Raw genomic sequence first — 20597 nt, 5'->3', positions numbered from 1 at the left:
TAAACTGTGTTCTTCTCAAAGGATGGTCTTGGTTGTTCATTAAACAAAAACAAATAAATAAATTTCAGCTACCAGAACAAAAAGCAACTAATCATAGACATGTAAACTATACATAACTTTACCAAACAAGTAACTTTTCTTAGAAGATGTAATATCATGGAACTGTTTTAAGCCTAATGTTGAGATCTAAAAGCTACTAATAGAATCATAGAAATGTAGGGCTGGAAGAGATCTAGTCTAGCCCCCCAAACTAAAGCAGGGTTAAGTATATTTAGGCCACCCCTCAGAGGTGTTTTTCTAACCTGTTCTTAAAAACCTCTAATAATGGAGATTCCAAACCTCCCTAATTGCCTTCATTGATGGGTACCACAGCAGGGTAGAAGAACAGAGCACACAGTGGAATAATGGACCATATCTTGCAATTCTCATTCTGGCAAAACTCCCATTGGCTTCAATGAGACTTCTGCTTGAGTATGGGGACTACTGGGTTTAAATACATGTCTTTAACTAAAGAGGGAGTTGAATTAGAAATTCAGCAACTCCAGTCTCCAGTGATTCAATCTGAATTGTTTACTTGGGTAATCTACAAAGAGAGACAGCACAAAAAGGGAAAAGCTGATTTTCAAAACAGCAGAACCCACAGTGTTACTTACAGAACAGAGCCCATCACATAATATTTTTAATCTATTAACAACCACCTCAAAAGCCATTATGGGCTAGATTCTGGGTAAAATTTTCAAAAGCACCTAAATTACACAGAAGCCTCAAGTCCCATTTTCAAAAATGATTTAGATATTTAGGACCAGATTTTCAAAGATATTTAGGTGCATAACAGTGCTGATAGGTGTCCAGTGGGATTTTCAGAAGTTCCTAAATAAATTCAGCATGTGCTGAGGCACTTTTGAAAATCTCACTACCTGCCTATCTGTAACTTTAGGCACCTAAATACCTTTGAAAACATGGCCCTTAGAGCCAAAGTCCCACTGACTTTCAATTAGAGTTAGGCTCCTAAGTGCCCAAGACACTTTTGACAATTTTTCCCTATGCCTTTAAGGCACAGCCATGATCAAGGTGCACAGAGTAAGCTGCCCCACTCCAGGAGTACCCCTGGGAGCCAATGCACCTCAGAGACACCTCTCAAGGGTTTGTCTACACAACAAAATTGCACTGGTTTGGGTAAACCAGTGCAGTTTTGTGTGGTGACACTTTTACATCAGTTTATGCCTGTTAAATAACACTCACTGTTCCCTCCCAGCGCCAGGGGATAATAGTTTGCTGCTAGTCTCTATCAGGAGCAAACTGCACCACCTCTCCTTCTCAAACTCAGCTGCAATGGTAAGGGTGTTGGGGCTCCACCCATTCACCTAATCCAGGCACTGCACACTTACCCCCGTGTGCCCAGACCTAAAACAGGGAAGCCCCCACAGAAATGCAAGCAGGGCTCTCCCTCCCTGTGGAGGTGTGTATTCCAAGTCATGGTCTAGCCCTAAGAGTCAAGCATATCTGAATACAGCAGATAAGAGACAATTGCTCTTTGTATGTATGGGATGAGCGGTAGGATTACCTGATGCTGCTGCAAACCGTTAAGCCCGTTGAATGGCGGCGCGTCAGTGGTAACGAGGTTGGACACATTGGAGCTGCTGGGCTGAGGAAGCTCTGAAGGGACCCTTTTGCTGTTGAGCTACAAAGCGAGACAGTGTTTTGTGAAAGCTCTCAGAATTGAAAAGGTGGCAGAACACGAGGGCAGTTCAGGGAAGAAAGGTATCTGAAAAATGCACCTGGGGATGAACCAGGCGTGATCTCTCAGAAAGGTGGGAGAAGACTACTACTTTAGTCTCTCCTACATTAGTTCACATTCATCCCTCTTTTCCCTCATCCCCCTCCCCCCCGCACACACTGTCGGTAGCAGAGTTATGGGAAAGCATGGTTTTGGAAGCTTCATTGACACCAACTTTTAACACTTTTGCCTGAATGAACTATGGTGATGTGCAATTTATGCACATAAAAATAGCTTCCAACTTTACGATCTGGAAGTTTTGTAGATTTTTTGCCTGGTGACACTTGTAGAGGTGTGGCGGTATTCAGCAGGAGAGTTTAGCACCGCACAGCCCCTGCCCTGTTACCACATCTCACCTTTCAGACAGTGCTTTTGCCGATGCATTCACCACCCCTAGCAGACTTTCTCAAAGCCATCATAAACAGAGGGGGGGAACTAGCCCTCTAGCTGTAACTGATTGCCAATAAGTGAGTCAATCTCAGCAGAGATATTCAGAGAGATACTCAGATGAGTACTGACTAAACACAGAGAACAACCTGTTCTTTCAACACTGTTTGAGGTCAATCCAGACCCTACAGAGGACATAGGTGGGGCAGTGTGGTAAAGCTTGCATTTTCAATCCCCTGCTATTCCTAGTCTCTGAAGAGGGCTGCAGTCTCTAGAATTGTCCATGTGGAACCTTTCACGACTAGGATCTTAACTGATAACATTTTTAAAAGTCTTTAAATATTTTTTTTTCTTTTCTCTCATTTCCTTCTCTCACAAAACCTTGACCTCAGACACGGGGCTCTTTAAGTAAAACGAAATCATTCAGAGAATTACTAAAACCCATTACAAACAGCAAGCTGCAGATCATTACACAGTACTGTGAACTAAAATGACAGTGACAGCCAGATATTCACATTCCTTTTCATCTGTGCCTTAATTTCACATGTTTGTTATAGCTTTTCCTCTGAAGCCCTCACCTATTACAGCACAACGTCTCTCTGATAGGACTTTGCATAGCATTCAGGCTTTTTACCTGTTCTTCACTGTGTTTATCCTGAAGCATCACCTGGACTTTTTCCAAATTGCACTTCACATCCTTGAGCTTCAAGGAAAGGGCCTCTGCTTCTTGCTGAGGGCCTGCACTGTCTCCTTTCTGCTTATCTCTGCAACCCTCCAAAAAAGAAACGACCTTTTGTTCAACATCTGATAACATAACCTAGGAAATAAAGCAGTTAATTATTCATCTTTAAAAGCACAACACTCCTAATACTCTAGTCACTGTTCAGAGAAAATGGAGGGAGGAAAAATCAGAAATAGCTACCAAAAATCCCAACATAGCTAGCAAATGATAGATTAAGATGGACATATGGCCACATGAACAAAAGAAAATACCTTTTCAAGCCACAGGATGTGTAGTGAGAAACATTAACTCCATTACTTATGTTAATACATAATTATTCAGAGGCAAGGGAGGAAAAATTATGGACTAGATTCTGCGAGAGATGCCCCAAAGAGAGGAGGACAAAGGTGACCACTGGTGCTGCCTAGATTTTAAGCTGCTGTGGGGGCCTATGCCTCAGTGAGAGAAACCACAGTACTTAAACGGTATTGATGTGCAGAGATTAGTAAGAGTCAGATTCGAAGGCCAGATCACCTAGTTTGACCTCCTGTATAACAGGCCAGAGAACTTCCCCAGAATAATTCCTTTTGAACTAGAGCGTACACTTTTTAGAAAAAACATCCAATCTTGATTTTAAAATGGCCAGTGATGGAGAATCCACCACAAACCTTGATAAATTGTTCCAGTGGTTAATCACCCTCACTGTTAAAAATTTACAACTTATTCCTAGTCTGAATATGTCTAGCCTCAACTTCCAGACACTGGATTTTGTTCTATCTTTGTCTGCTAGACCGAAGAGCCCATTATGAAGTATTTGATTCCCAGGTAGGTACTGATGGACTGTAATCAAGTCATCCCTTAACCCTCTCTTTGGTGAACTAAATAGATTGAGCTCCTTGAGTCTCTATCAAGCATGTTTTCTGATCCTTTAAATCATTCTCGTGACTGTTCCCTGAAACCTCTCCAATTTTTCCAACACCCTTCTTAAATTGTAGACATCAGACCTGGACATAGTATTCCAGTAAGCAGACATACCAGTGCCAAAAACAGAGGTACTATAACCTCTCTACTCCTATTCGAGATTCCCATTTATGCATCCAAGGAATGCATTAGCCTTTTTGACCACAGCATTGCACTGAAGGCTCATGTTCAGCTGACTATCCACCACGATCCCTAAATCTTGTAAATGATTTGATGGTCAGTGAGTGAGGAAAGAAAAATGCTCTGGCTATATTAAGTACAGTCCTTTTTTATTTATTAATTTTTTAACCATTTGCAAAGCCAGAAATATTCCAGAAGTTCTAGTCAAGCTATGAGACTAATTCTTCAAAAAATACAAGATCTGTTTGTAAACTAATATATAAAGAGGTATGTTTTAAAAAGGAAAACGTTTCAAAACATAGTTTTTAATCATCTACAGAAGCATACTAAGATGCCACTGGGGCCAAATTTTGGCTTCAAATTGTCATGGTCCAAAGTCAAAATGTCATGGTGCATTGAGGAACTCTAGGCTAAAAAGGGTCCACTTGGTTCTAACTTTACTCCAAACTTGTGGAGTTCGTGTTCCACAAATCCTCTGCCCCCTCAGCTATAGGTGCCTATTCCAAGGCATACTCTGCATTCCAATAGTGATAACAAGAGCACAATTACAATGCCACAGTCATCAAGATGAATTTGCTTTGACTGCATATCTGAGATTGCAGTTGCTTTGTGCTACTCCCCCCTTGTGCTACTAGGCCTTATTGAGATCAGGAAAAATGTTGCTTTTTGAGTTCAACCTGCCACAATTGAGTTAAAGATGTTAAACTCTGACTATATATTGGTATTAAATGGGGGTTTACAGTTTACCCTAGTTTATATAAGGCCCTAGAAGATTATGCTGACATGAACCCTGAGTGAATAGGCATGTAGTCATTTGGAGTAGTGGAATCAGACCCAATACATAAACTAGCTGAAAACATTCTCATTGATTTAAAATGGGCGTCTTTGTAGTAGGCTTGTATGTTCCTCAAAGCTTGTCATTGATGCAGGCAGTGTGGATTCTTCCCCTCTGCCACTCTCTCCAAGAAAACAAATGAGCTGTAGCTACTATAACATGCACAAATATAAACTTGTCCAGTTGCAGTGTTGAACACCTAGGCTCTGATCCTGCAAAGACTTATGCATGGGAATAATTTTATATACACTGTCTTCACATTGACTTCAATTGGACTACTCATAGTGCATACAGTGCTTAAATCTGCAGGATTGGAACACAAGGGTGCAAAACAAAAATTTACATTTTAGGAAGCAATTTTAGAGTACTTTTTACCTGAAAAGTCTACACTAAAAAAAATGGAAATATCAAATAGTTAGCAAATTCCCTATTCAGTACATAATCTTTTATCATGACAGAGGTCACTGTCTCAGTTTTAAAAAAAACCAAAACCCAAACCCTGCCTTTTATTTGTGAATTTAAACTAGTGAACATTTTATACACATTATACTATGTAAGCAAAAATGATCTGTGTAAATTACAGTCAATCTTTACAAAACACAAATTTGTTATGCTGTAAGTCTGATTTGAGTTCCCATATACTAATATATATATATAGAAGAAACTGAATGTGTACAAGATGGTATTAAAAAAAGATAACTGGAAAGAAGCAGCTGAAATCGAAACCAAGTGACTACTATTCACTACTAACGCATGGCAGAGTAAGAAGAAACAGGAGCAGAAGCAATAATTGTAGCTTTTATGCAAACACACCTACTGGGGGAAGGGCGATTGGTTTAGATGGCAGCAGTGAACTTTGACCACTTAATCTTACCTGGCAATCAGCAAGCTGTTGTTCCACCATCTGATGCATTTCTGGGGTCTGGGTTTCTGATCCCAGGGACACTTTAGCTTTGTCTAGCCACAGCTCCAGCTCAGCAACCTGTGCCTGGCAGACATGGAGAATCTTTCCACGCTCAGGCCTATTGCTATCCTCTGTTTCCTTTGAATCTCCTGATTTCTTTTGAACGCACTGTCCAGTGTTTGTGACAAAAGGAGACGTGTCACTCTGAAGCAAAGGACATTCAAACACAGAAAATCTATCAGTGGAAAATGTTTAATTTTGGCATACCAAGAGCTATGAACCTGCACTGTCACCAAATTCCCAGGTTAAAACAGAAAGAAAAAATCCAATAGCTGTGCTGAGTGATCACATGGTCTGGTGCAAAAGGTTTCCAAGCAGCCAATTTGCATTTACACAGGTATACCTGAGCACACAGGAAGAACAATGACTCACGGTTCATTAACCAGCTACCCCAGAGGATAGGTATTTTTCTGTGAGTTTGATGCAAGGTGTTGTATTTTAAAGACATGCATAAGCACGCTGTTGGGAAATTTTTTTGTGCTACTTTTAGGAGTTCAGTTCCAAATAAACTTTAAAAGCATTCTTTATTTAGGATATAGGTTATACAGAAAAGATTGTAGAGTCTTAACTCAAACCCACCCTTCAGTAACATTTCCCTTTTATTTACCTTCACTCTAGGTGCTGCCTTTAAAATTTGGTGATAAATATAATTTTCTTAAGTTTTGAACAACGAGGCAAATTTTCAAAAATGCATACGCAGACCAGGGGTTGTACACACACACACGGGCACATTTCTAATTAGCTTATGCAAATTGAACATTGAGTGTGCAAGGCAAGTACATGCAAAATGCGTACACGTCTGACAATTTGGGCCTTAATGTGGCAGGGAACAGCATCTGTTTGTGTGCACACACTAACACAGCTAGGACAAGCAATCGTATGGCATTCACTAGGTTTAGAGATGAGAGCTGGTGGATGACAAGACAGGAAAAGTACATTGGTTTAAATATTACATGGTGTTACTTTATTAAATATGTAAACATCATTTTTGTTGTGTGTCTCAAATGGTGTGGGACACGGCCATTATGAATTAAACACATCTAGGCAAAGAAATCCAAATTTAACACTACAGATCCAGGTACCAATTAAATATATACGAGTGTGTGCACAAGACTGTCTGTGTGCATGCATGGGTGTAGGAATGGTTTTAGAGAAGTAAAATAAAAATTCAATCCAAAGTGTCAGTTTCAGCTTTAGGTCTAGATGTATTTTGTTTTTACGAGTTCACTCATTCACTTAAAGGAAAGCAGATTTATTTCTTTTTGATTTTTAGAGTAGGATTTTTTTTTAAATGCATCCTTAATACAGATTTCAAAACTGTGCTTGTTGGAAAATGGGATTTCCATCCAGTGGGAAACATTGACATTTTGAAATTTGTTTTCATTCTGAATCAGGACAAAATTGCTAAATTTACAATGGAACAGAAACTCCAAAAAATTTCAATTCAGACAGTGAAATGTTTCATTTTCATAGTGTCAAAGCAATAATATTAAATACAATATGTAAAATATAATATAAATATATTAAAATTAAATATAAAAGTAAAAATATTAATTGAAATAAAGTCTAAACAAAATAGGAAAGTCAAAATTATTTGCCTCTATTTTCCCCTTCGAAAATAGTGTTGAAATCAACACACCATTCCCACAAAACATTTCAATTTAGCCAAAATTTTCCAGCAGAAAACTGTTCCAACTGAAATTTTTCAATCATCTCTAATCTTAAATCAGCAAGCCAATTATCTATACAATACAAATGTATGGCATTTTTAAAACACATCAATGCTTGATAACCTATTATGTCTCCTTCAATAAATGTAAATAGTGTCTCTTATACAAATCTGAACTCAGTGGGCTTATTTCTCCACTGCCTCACATCTTCTATTGCCATTCATACCTATGTCAAGTAAGTGTAATGCTACAGCAAATAAGGTTTTTGCACATGCACTGTACAGGTATAAATGACTACTCAAAATGTAGGGGAGTGGTGTATCAGCTAAATCCTGGTCTACACACAGTATTTATAACAGAAAAGATGGTTACTAACCGTCTGTAACTGTTAAAACAAAGAGAGCCCTGTAGCACTTTAAAGACTAACAAATCTAATTTCTGCAGGCATCAACTTTCGTGGGCTGCAACCCACTTCATCAGATGCAAGAAACAGAAATCAGATAGGGGATATATATATACACATCTAAGGGTAAGGAAGAACAATGGGGAGGGTAGGTGTTAGCAAAGTCCATTCAGTTAGAGTAGATGAGGCCTATTCACAACCACTGATTAGAAGGAGAGAATGTGTGAATAGTGACAATTATTTCTTGTAATGAGATAACCATTCCAAGTCCCTATTCAGACTCAGTCTGATTGCGTCAAGTTTGCATATGAGTTCCAGCTCTGCAGTTTCTCGCTGAAGTCTGTTTTTGAAGTTTTTTTTGTAGAAGTATGGCAACTTTCAAGTCAGCTACAGCGTGTCCTGGGAGATTGAAGTGCTCTCCAACTGGTTTATAGATGTTACCATTTTTTATGTCTGATTTGTGTCCATTTACTCTTTTGCGTAGTGACAATCTGGTTTGGCCAATGTACATGGCAGAATTCTGCATGGACTCCTCCTGACAGTTAAAACAACTGACTAGACTTTTACATAGAGTGTTTCCGCTGACGTGCACAAGCTGAGATTGTAGACAAGCACCATCGCTTGCCCCATAACCTCAGCCGTGCAGAACGCAACACCATCCACATCCTCAATGACAACTCTGACATTATAATCAAAGAGGCAGACAAAGGAGGTGCCATAGTCATCATGAACAGGTCAGATTATGAACAGGAGGCTGCCAGACAACTCTCCAACACCACATTCTACAAGCCACTACTGTCTGATCCCACTGAGGAATACCAAAAAAAACTACAACATCTACTTAAGAAACTCCTTAAAGAAACACAGGAACAAATCTACACAGACACACCCCCTGGGCTCCAACCAGGGTTATTCTATCTGCTACCCAAGATCCACAAACCTGGGAATCCTGGACACCCCATCATCTCAGGCATTGGCACTCTCACAGCAGGATTATCAGGTTATGTGGACTCTCTCCTCAGGCCCTATGCCACCAGCACTCCTAGCTATCTTCGTGATACCACTGACTTCCTGAGAAAACTACAATCCATCGGTGATCTCCCAGAAAACACCATCTTAGCCACTATAGATGTAGAAACTCTCTATACCAACATTCCACACAAAGATGGACTACAAGCCATCAGGAACATTTTCCCTGATGATGATATGTCACACCTGGTAGCTGAACTTCGTGACTTTGTCCTGACCCACAACTACTTCAGATTTGGAGGCAATCTATACGTTCAAGTCAGTGGCACAGCTATGGGCACCCGCATGGCCCCACAGTATGCCAACATTTTTATGGTTGACCTAGAACACCGCCTCCTCAAAACTCGTCCCCAAGCACCTCTCCTTTACCTATGCTACATTGATGACATTTTCATCATCTGGACAAATAAATCCACTTCGTAAGTCTCTATATATATGTTAAGCTCTGTCGTCAATCGTTACTCTATACTATCTCTCCTTATAAGCAAATATATTGTTTGAGGTGGGATGAGCAGTAGAGTATATGTATGTTATTATGAGACCTAGCCAGCAGCATGCATCAGAACGGTTTCCCTTCCTTTAACTTAGACTGAATTCAAAGGTATTTAATATTTTTCTACAGTAGTTCCAAATGTCTTCCCTGGTGAGCTTGCTGCAGCCCCAGAATAAATGCACATTAATCAACTGTGTACTGAACTCAATTAGCCATCTGTCAGAACAAATATTTCAATGATCAAAATCCTGGTCTATCTGACTAAAAGTATTTCTCAAGAGAAAGCAAACTGATTCAGTGTTTACAGGAATTAATTTCCTTCAGTCTCCATCCAGTAAATGTGTGATTTTGGAAAGAAATTAGTTTAAATCACTATGATATGATATTGAGCAAGGGGCGTGGAGACTGGGATGGAATCACATTGCCAGCAAAATGACTATCCAGGACGATTCAAGGAAGAAAGGACCTCTCCAATGGAAAACTGGTTACACGAGCAGGAAGGGACTTTGGAAGCAGTGGCGGTTCTAGGTTCCACGGTGCTTCCTCTTCCAGTGGCTAGTGGGGAAGCAACTGCCTGTCTGTCACAGGCAACTGTTCTTCTGAGTTTTTGTTTCACTAGCTCTGATATGGGCAAGAAAGGGGCAGGGGAAAATGGCAGAAGCTCATAGAGGTGCCAGTATGGCATATGGGCACAAGCCATCTCAATAATCGTCCTGGAAATATTATGTATGGTTTCCTTTTTAGGACTGACTTTATCCTGCACCTCTCTTCCTACAATAACTGAGGTGTGTAAGTGGAGACCTGGGGGCTCCCCATTCTAAGAGGAACTCTTTTTATATGCACAGTAACTTATGGTGCAATTTCCTATATATAGGAAATCGTTCCAGATAATAAGATAGAGAAAATGGACAGCTAGTGAGATCGTGCACATGGGATGGTCATAAATATACCACTGTTGAATGCCATTTCTCATAGTATCAATAAAAAACAGTCATGAAAGGTATTGTGTGATTCGTTTTTCATTTTTAATATGGTAAATGTTCATTAGCTGATGCTTTCTAGCCAGTACGGAGCAAGTGGTGAGATGCAGGAAACTCAGTCTAATAATTTTCTCTTTCAAACTTCAGTGACTCAGGCTCCCTGATTATTAATCTTTTATCCAGACTTACATACATGACAGCACATTTGCTTTCTGGAACTACTCACATTGGCTTCCTGGTAAATTGCATTTTCTAGGAGTAAATATATGTATTTACCTTGCTATTTAAATCAAGCAACTATAACAATCATTAATGATAATATAAAAGATGTCAAGGATCTAGGTGCCCTCACACATAATTAGTGTTTAGTGTTACAAAACACCACTAGAATTAAAATAATCATTCAAACAGGAACTCAGCAAGCCAACCACCCCCAAAAGAGCTCCATTTTATCCTTTCATGGTTGTGGGAAGAGCACCCTCAGCCCTCTCCAAAATCCCTATCAAACAGATGTCTTTTGCAGCATGCCCAGAAGGTCAACACGTTCAGGCTATTTCAGACCAACATACTTACCACTGCCTCATTACTAAGGTCTGCAGCAGAGTCTTCATCACTTTCACCTTTCTGTGGAACTTGAAAAGTTGTTTCCTTGTCATGTTTATCACATGATTCTATTAACACCTCAGCATCCTGTAAAAACAAAGGCAGCAGGGGAAAGATTTCTATTGCCACTGCCTTGTTGTGCTTCAGAAACCTCAAAAGGCAGCAGTCCCTCAACCCATATATCATTCTGGGCCAAGAACAAATTCAGGAAAGTTCCCTCACATCTGACGTAAAGATACACAGAGACAGAAGAACATATCAGGAAAACTCCCATATAATAGTTGATCAGACTATTTAGGTGCTGCCCACTTCTGCTTCAGAAACCATACATCCTCCACAAGTTACTCCACACAGAGAGTAGAGGAAACACCCATTAAAAGTCTCATTTTGACCCTAATCAAGGGGGAGAAGGGGTGATCTCTCAGTTAGTCTGAACTTGCATTTACATTCTTGTGGCTTTGGCAGATAGTATCATGTACAAAAACAGCAGGAAAACAGAGAGGGCAATTGTTAAAGGATGCTCATGAAGGGTGAAATTCAGCCCTGTTTAGAGGACCCACACAATATGCACCTCTTAAATCACACTCAAGTACTGTTTTGAGGATTTAAGCAATGTATAGGCCCTCTACACAGGGAAGAATTTCCCCATGCAGAGATAAACATGAAGAACATTACCGGGGCAATGCCATCTGATAGGGTGCCTGAGGACCAGGAATCTCCGCTGTCATCTTTGTTGACTCTCTCATCTCCCTTTCCTGAAGGCCAAAAGCTTTCAGCTGTCTCTGCAATTGCATTTTCCTTTGAAAACAGCAATAGCCCAGCATTAGCTTGAGGACATGCAATTCAGAGGCTTCTTCAGAACATGTTACAACCATTAGCCGTTCTATGGCACATTTCTTCTGTGCACATTCTCTTTCTTTACTCAGTAATCCTAACCCCATAGCGTCACCTCTCCCCCAATGACAGATGCCGACAACCCTTTCTACAGACCTGAAACATTCGACATCGCTTGGGTTGTTTAAAATACTTTTTCTATCTCAATGATTCAGTATTTCTTTGTCTTTTTTACTTCTATATCAGTGAAATTGATCATCAACAAAGGCGCTAGATCCACAGTCCCAGAAACTGAAATTCTCTGCCCACACAAATGTGCACAGCATGGATAGTAGCAGTTCAGATTACCCCACACTGCCATGCCAATGTGCCTTAGTGTTGACTTGGAGGACTAACTCCTGATGCGAAAGGCTACCAGAGTTTATGTCCTTCCAATTCTTGGCCTCTCTGCTGCGACTGCCAACAACAATGCCACTTAGTACCAACTGGGGTGATTTCTGAGAAGTGGACACAGCTGAAAAATGACTGAGACCACCAGTTAATTTCCCATTAGCTACTGAAGACCCATCAAATGGTAATAACCCTTGATACTACCAAGAGCTGGGCAGGATATGCTGTCCTACAGGGTACTTCAACACTAATCCCACAAGCACTTCTGCATGGGTTTTAACTATATATAAATAGCAGAGCTGATTGGGAATCTTCCACAGAAATTATTTTCTGATGGATGTAGGCCCAAAGCTTGATTCTGTTATATTGATTCTATGTGAAATACCCTTATTCTTTTGGTACGTGACAAACCACCACAGCAGCCTCTGTGAGGCTTTACATCTTGAGTATGTAGGGTGATCTGTTCACTATTGATAAGTTGTTCGAAACTAACATCTGGTCATTGATTATCCTGTTTGTAAAGTTACCAAAGATCATTCTGTGAAACTGTTGCTATTGTTGAAGTAGGCATGTTTTAAGATCACTGCTTAAAGTAACATCAGCAAATGTTCTGAAACAGAAAGATTCAATGTTAAATGAGGATGTTTTGTAAGAGTAGTGAATGTTTTAGATAAAAAGAAATGTTATTGTTTCTGAAGGACACTTGTGTCTTTCAGTTACAAGTTTTAAGTAAATGTTAAGATATTAGTGTGTGAATCGATGAATGGGTGATGTTTGTGTGAGATCAGGGAATGACGGAGAAATGTGCCAGCCTCGGATACTCAAGGGAGTGAAGATAACTTTTACGACCCAGACAGCCGAAGAATGCCCACCCTGATGATCCTGGGATCCACCTCGAAGGACGAAAACAAGATAAACTGTGATAAATAACAACAATGGTCATGCTTGCAAAATACGGGTGATTGATAATCACACCAAGACACAGATGCAGCATGACGAAGCAGAACCCCTAGAATTGTATAAGAGCTTATCCCTATAAAAGGGGACGAAAAGATGAGGACTTTGGATTTGGTTCTACAATCATCCTCCAGGAGCATCAGTGCGCACTGGTAGACCCCTGCTCCCTCCCTGGCAAGTGGACTAACATGAGCAACTGAGGCTGGTACCCTATACTCCATCTTTGTAGAACTGTGTGTGCGTGTGTGTGTGCGCACGTGAATTATTTTTTGAAATGTTTGTATTCACAATAAACGTGGCATATTGCCTTGTCCCCCTGAATAAGATCCTGCTGTTTATTTTATCAATATAACATGGAAAATTCACTTTCCACAAAATCCAAGCTCTGTGTGGGAAAATTTCAACTTTTCCCAGCTCTGTGGTTCCCCTGCTCCTTGGCAGCCTAGCAAAGAAACTGACCTAGAGCTGGGGCTCCCAACTTGTTGGCAGCCCAGAGGTGGCTAAATTAGCTCCCAAACACGCCAAGCTGCTTGGCTCCCAAGCTCCCCAGTTCCCCACCTGATATGCTACCAAAGCCTCGGGGACCTGGGGGAGCCTTTTAAAGTGAGATTTTGGAATTGGTGTTCTCTGGCAAATTTTGATTTTTTTCGTTCCATTTTAGAATTAATTATTTTTTAAAGTTTGGCATTTCCCCTGGAGCGGAAATTCCAATCTCCGGCCAGCTCTAATGAACAGTCCCACTGACTTCACAGAGACTACTCACAGGATTAAAGTCAACGGGAATATTCATGGGCTTAAAGTTGAGCGTGTGCATAAGTGTTTGCAGGAGTAGGGCCTTACGCTATAAGATCTTCCAACAGGAACCGTGTTTTCTTATTTGTCTGGAAAGTGTCACACATGTCTATGATGCTAATAAAAACAAAAAAACAAAACAGGGTTATTTGCTTATTGCAAATCCCGAGTTTATTTTCTCACGTGGAATGCATATTTTGAAGACAAATAATATGGCAATTATGATATTGCTGCCTCCTCCCAGAGCATTCTATCCAAGGGAATCTTGGAAAGGGCCCACTGTCCCCTACAGTTGTCATTTAAACAGAGTTATTACTTGATTACTTACGATAGCCTTTGGGCAAGGATACTTCGAATAACTAGTCTATCCAAATGTGACTAAAGTCATCATCTCTATCTCAGGCCATACCAATCATTTCTGTCCCATGTATCCCAGTGCTTGAATCACTTCACTGGTTTCCTGTACATTACAACATCAAACCCAAGCTCTTTGTCTTCACTTTCAAGGCCCTACATCAGCGACCCACAAGTGTCTCCTGTGGCTCTTTGCAGCACATGATATTAAAACACTGTGTGATTTAATTATTAACCAATCTAAGTTATTAACCAATCAGGATGCTTTTGCTATGTTATTAACCAATTGTAGTTGATAAAATAATAATACTTGGTCAGTCATTTTGCTGAGAGAATAATATATATATATATATATTTCCCCTGTCATAGTGTTTAAATATGAATAATGGTACTGTAGTAAATGAAACAATGAATTCACACTACTGTGACTTTTTTGGGTAAGGTTGATCGCTAATTTGGCTCCTGAACCACTGAGGTCTGAGTATAAGATAGTTACTAACCTTCTGTAACTGTTGTTCTTCGAGATGTGTTTCTCATGTCCATTCCAAGTAGGTGTGTGTGTGCTCCATGTACAGTCACTAGAAGGTTTTTTCCCTAGTGGTATCTGTAGAGTCGGCTCTGGAGCCCCCTAGAGTCGCGCCTTCATGGCGCCCTGTATAGGGCTTTACCGACCCCTCGCTTCTTCAGTTCCTTCTTGCTAGCTGACTCCAACAGTAGGATGGGCGGTAGTGGCATAGCTATGGGTGGGTCTGGATGGGCCATGGCCCACCCACTTTGAAAGCTGTCCCACCCAATCGGTTGCGGAAGTTCTGCTGCCGACGGTCCGCTTAAGCTATCTTGGCAACTGGAGCGTCGGGCAGCTTAAGTTGTCAGCTGGTCACTTCCTGCTTCAGGTCACATGGCCGGAAGCCGGAAGTTAGGGAAGCAACTGGCCGAGAATCACTAAGCTGCTTCAGTTGCCAGTTGCCAACGCTCCACTTGCCAAGGTAGTTTAAGCAGAATGTCGGCAGCAGTTTAGCCCGATGCTCCACTTAAGCTAGCTTGGCAACTGGAGTGTTGGGCAGTTTAGTTTCTCAGATGGTGACTTCCAGTATTTCCTGTTTCCGGTCACATGACCAGAAGCCGGAAGTTTGGGAAGCCCTTGTTTTGCGGCTGGCCTACCCATGTCAACCAGAGGCCCTGCCAAAAATCAGTTACAGAAGGCTAGTAACCGTCTTTTCTTCTTCGAATGCTTGCTCATGTCAATTCCAAGCAGGTGACTCCAAAGCAACCCTGAGGGCGGAGGGGTTGGAGTTCAATGCTCTCCAGATTGCAGCACTGCTCTACCCACAGCCTCACTGTCTCTGGCTTGATGAGTAATGGCGTAGTGTGCCACAAAGGAACTGAAGAAGCGGGGGGTTGGCAAAGCCCTACATAGGGTGCCATGGAGGCATGATTCCAGAGGGCTCCAGAGCCAAGCCTACAGGTACCACTTGCGCACACACCTACTTGGAATGGACATGAGCAAGCACTCGAAGAACACTGCCCTACATAATCCAATCATCCCTGCTACATCTCTGCTCTCATTTCCTCCTACTTGCCCTCTCATTCCATACACAGCCTTAAACCTCTCTAAACTTCACCTCCTTCTCCTCCGCACCTGTCTTTGTGTTGCCCTCTATGTTTGAAAGAGTGTCTTCCAGTTCATGCCCATCAAGTGCCCTCTTTCCCCTAAAAGTCTCTCCTTAATGCCCATTTCTCACAGGAATCCTTTCCACCTTGTTTGTGACACCAATAGTCTTGCCATACCCCTTCTTTATTTAATTCCATGCCTTCTATCTTGTCTATGTTTATTTTATTTCTCTTGGATGCTGAACTCCTTAGGGAAGGGGATGTCCTACTTCTGTTTTGTAAAATGCCACAGGCATTGATGCTGGTACATTAGGGCCACCCGCACTCCCATTGAGTAGTCTTACTCTGCAAGCAGTCCAATCAACTTCAATAGAATAATTTACAGACTGAAGTATTACCTAATGTAAGGATAGTAGGATCTGGCTCTAATGTATAACTTTTAAAGTACTGATATTTTATTTCTGTCTGTTGGATTTTAAAATATCCTCTATTAGGGAGAGATGCTTCATTTATTCTAAAAATTTTTATATTTATACATATATTTTTCATTATTTACTCCATAAATCTTATTTCCACCCAAGTCTCCATTATACTTACTTCACTGTGGAATAAATTGTCTTCTGTTTCTTCAAGTAAAGAAGGTAGGAGGGACACTGATCCTTTCTTTTTCAACTACAATGTATATACAGAGATAGAATCCAATTACCTTTAGCACTACAAATGGTCTCTTTTCTACTGCTCTTTTGCTAAACAAAGTTATCATTTTGCACCTAATTTTGAGAAATGCTGAGCACCTGCAGCATTTTAAAGCAATTAAAAGCTGCAAGTTCTAAGCAACCTTGAAAATCAGGTCCTTTAACTTCTTTTTCAGCTTTTAAAAACATGTCTGCAATTGAGATAACTATCATTCTGTTCCATGCAAACAATTTACTGAAAATCTTTAAACAATTCCTTACAGTGCAATTTACAGATCCAGCATTTTGCATTTGATTATTTCAAGCACCTCACATTGTTTTTCCACATGTTGAAAAATAACTTGAATGGACTGCCCCATCGTGCCTCTAACTATTTCTTGTTAGGGCTATTCTAAAGGATAGCATGGTGTTCCACCTACCTGCTGTTCAGCAGCATCTTTCCCAATCAAGCTGGTTTCCTCAGGTGATAGACACACAGAATGTTCATCCTCTGATTCAAGTTGTTCTTGCTGTAAATGCTGGTGAAGTTCCAGTATTGAATTCTTCATACCTGTAAGGATGTCGTCTTTTTTCTGGCACAGTACTATGATCTGTTCTTTTATATCTTCCATTTCCCCCTGAGGAGCAACAACTCTTTCAATTTACACTTCCATTGTTAACAAAGTGATGATATAATAAGTAACAACAACGTAAGCATAAGCGTGGCAGCTGACCTTGACCCATAACGTGGACATGGACAGGGAGAATAGTAGAGAAATGCAGGAGCATGAGTGCAGTACCACACAGGAGATGCTGTGAATCATGCACGATCAAGCGGACATGCTCAGGCGGCTTGTGAAGCTTCAGGAGGAGCAGTGGCCAGAGAGTCCTGCTGCAGCCCCTCCAGAACGCTCCTCCGCCTATGGCTTTGCCGCCCTCCTCCTCCCTCACCCCCAAGCAGTCTTGGAGGAGAATGGCCAGGCTGCAGTATGTGGTGCACTCCATCCCAGTGGAGGCAAGCAGAAAGCAGTGGTGGCCATGCTGACAGCTGTCCAGCAAGCAACCATGCTACCCCCTTGACACTGTGAATGAACACTTGCTCCCCACCCCCACCGAATTGAATGTTCATAAATAAAAGTCTGCATCATTTCAATACATCTCTTTATTAATTCATAGCTTGTTTTGGGAGGACTTTGGAGGGTACTGATATCGATGGTAGGGGGGATGGTAAGCAAAGGCACAAAACATACAGAAACAGAAATCATTACTGCGTCTCATTGCAAAACCTGGTTTTCAATGCTTCCTGAAGGCAAAGCGCTCCGCAGTTGGCTCTGAGCATATTGCTGCCACCTGGCTGCTCAAAATTGGCAGCCAGTCTTTCTGCCTCCACAGCCCAACCCTGGGGGAACCTTTCCCCCATCGCTTCACACACATTATAAAGAACATAACACGCAGATAATAACTGATGGGATGTTCTTTTCACTCATGTCCAGCCTAGTAAGAAGACTTCTCCATCTGGCCTTTAGGCACCCAAACGCACATTCCACCACCATTCTGCAAGTGCTTAGCCTGTTATTAAAATGCTCCTTGTCGCTGTCACTGTGCCCGGTGTATGGCTTCATTAGCCAAGGGAGCAAGGGATAAGCAGGATCCCCCAGGATCACGACTGGCATTTCACAATCCCCATGTGAATTTTTTGGTCTGGATAGAAAGTGCCCACCTGCATGTTAGAGAACATCCCCGAGTTCCTAAATATGCAGGCGTCATGCACTTTTCCAGACCACCCCACACAGATGTCGGTGAAACAACCCGTGATCCACAAGGGCCTGCAGCACCATGGAAAAGTACACCTTGCGGTTTAAGAACTCTGTTGCTAGATGTGCAGGCACTAAGATAGGGATGTGTGTGCCATCAATGGCTCCCCCGCACTTTGGAAACTCCATTGCGACAAATCCGTCCACTATGTCCTGCACGTTTCCCAAAGTCACTACCCTTCATAGCAGAAGTCTATTGATGGCCCTACACACTTGAATCACGGCAACTCCCACGGTAGATTTACCGACTCCAAACTGATTCCCAACCGAGCGGTAACATTGGGGGTTCCACAGAGTGATGGCCACTCGCTTCTCCACCGTCAGAGCTTGTCTCAAGGGAGTATTCATGCGCTTCAGGGAAGGGTACAGCTCCGCGCAAAGTTCAAGGAAAGTGGCCTTTCGCATACGAAAGTTCTGCAGCCACTAGTCATCATCCCACAGCTGCATAACTATGTGGTCCTACCAGTCTGTGCTTGTTTCATGGGACCAGAACCGCTGCTTCATGGACTGCAGATGACGCGTTACAGCCTGCAGCCATCGAGAATTGCTCCACTTGATGTCTTGTAGCAGGGCAGCCTCGGTGACATTGCTGTTGTCTGTGCTTCGGGTTCTCGCTCTCCTTTGAAAATACTCAAGGATAAGCCACGATGTATTTGTGATGCTCACAATAATAGTGCAGGGTTGAGCTGGCTCCATGTCTCCGCAGCAATGGTGAGTGTGCGGCATAAACAAATGGCGCGAAAACCGGTTTCCTGTTTCTTTGGGGCAAGAAGGGAAGGAGAAGGAGCACTGCATCATGGGACAATGAAACTCGTCCCAACAGCCCCTGCGGCTAGTTGCACTGTGGGATAGCAACCCACAGTGCACTGCTTTGAATGTCGACACAAGCGTGGAGAGTTTGGACGTACAAGCCCGGCGCAAGGACCGTGGTGTGGACACGCTCTAGCGACTTCTAAAAATCAGTGGGTGAAAGTCAATTTTAAGTAAGTCGACTTCACTCTGCAGTGTAGACATAGCCTAATTTAACCCACACAAGAGTCAGGAAAAGACTTACAAACAGAATTAACACTAACTCACCATTCATTCAATCTATTGAACATATCTCTAGCTATACCTTTAAAAGTTTAACTAGCAATCATATTGATTGTACATGTACAATGTAGGCATGTTAATGTTATCACGATTATATACAGAGGGCCAAGTACTTCAGTGGCACTTTATAAATAATTATTATACTTGCTTAACTCAATCATTTCCTGACTTTTGCATGTTTGTATTTGACACATTAATGTTGCCTTCTTGCCTTTTTAAAAAAAAAACGTTTGTCCACTACGTAATCACGTCATCCACTACAAAAAGCAGTCACCTCTGGGGTGAAAGCAGCACCTGTTTAACAGCTAATGAAGCCACAGAACAACAGTTTAGGATAGGAACAGGAGACCTGAGAATCTAACTGCATGAGCTGGGGGAATTTATTTAAGTAAAATATAATTAACCAAGGTGGAACATAGCCATGTGTGACAGGGTGTACAAACCCCACACAGGCCAGGTAATGATTAAAGAACTACTTCGGGCCCAATCAAGCCTTTCGTGCCACAACTGCAAGAAGATTCAGGCTTGGAGGAGAGGAAGAAGCCCAGCTTAGCTGGTGGAAGACCGGGAAAGAACAGATTTTCAGTCCTCAGTTCCTGGAGAAGGCTTAGCTGAGTGAAGGAACTGCTTGAATCACTGCTGCCTATCGGAGCTCCCTTGAGGGGAAGGTAGGCCTGATGTAGAACAGTTACTGTGGGACTATTATGAGTGACACAGAATTACAGCCTCCCGAGGGATTCCTGAAGGAAAGGGTGCTAGTTCAGGGCTTGTGTTAGTTAATTTGTGCTTTTTTTCCCTTTGGATCTTTGATAGCCTAGGAAGGGGTGGACTCCCACAGGACTGAGATGGGGGGGCTGGAGCCATGCTGATGCTGGGCCACAGAGGCTGGGTTAGTTCAGGGCCCACTCATACCCAAAAGGGGCACTATGGGGGACCAACCCTGTGATATCATGATACTGGGGCTGACACCCAAATTCTTGCAAAATGTGCCACTGCATTGTTAATAAGCACAAGCAATCTGGACTTGGCTTATATGTCTCATCTGCAAAGCAGTGCCTCCTAATACTATGCTGGGGTATTGGAGCACCACTAATTCAAGACAAGTGCTGCCTACAG

At 41.8% G+C, this 20597-nt stretch overlaps 1 protein-coding gene across 2 annotated transcripts in view; it reads right to left on the bottom strand.

Annotated features, from left to right (window-relative positions):
- SYNE2 (spectrin repeat containing nuclear envelope protein 2) overlaps positions 1-20597 on the bottom strand; it is a 275575-nt gene that overhangs the window by 100065 nt on the left and 154913 nt on the right. For both annotated transcript variants that reach the window (XM_067554922.1, XM_067554923.1), the window contains 7 exons: positions 17016-17213; positions 16499-16573; positions 11639-11761; positions 10934-11050; positions 5696-5929; positions 2799-2981; positions 1565-1681 (listed from right to left, as the gene is read on the bottom strand). In XM_067554922.1, coding sequence (XP_067411023.1) covers positions 1565-1681; positions 2799-2981; positions 5696-5929; positions 10934-11050; positions 11639-11761; positions 16499-16573; positions 17016-17213 — 1047 coding nt within the window. The remainder of the gene's footprint in view (positions 1-1564; positions 1682-2798; positions 2982-5695; positions 5930-10933; positions 11051-11638; positions 11762-16498; positions 16574-17015; positions 17214-20597) is intronic.

Source organism: Emydura macquarii, unplaced genomic scaffold (assembly GCF_026122565.2).
Source record: "Emydura macquarii macquarii isolate MOO-44397 ecotype Brisbane River unplaced genomic scaffold, CSIRO-AGI_Emac_v2 contig_1551, whole genome shotgun sequence".
Lineage (NCBI taxonomy): Eukaryota > Metazoa > Chordata > Testudines > Chelidae > Emydura > Emydura macquarii.
Note: the sequence above shows the minus strand (reverse complement) of the source record. Positions and strands in the feature narration are given on the sequence as shown.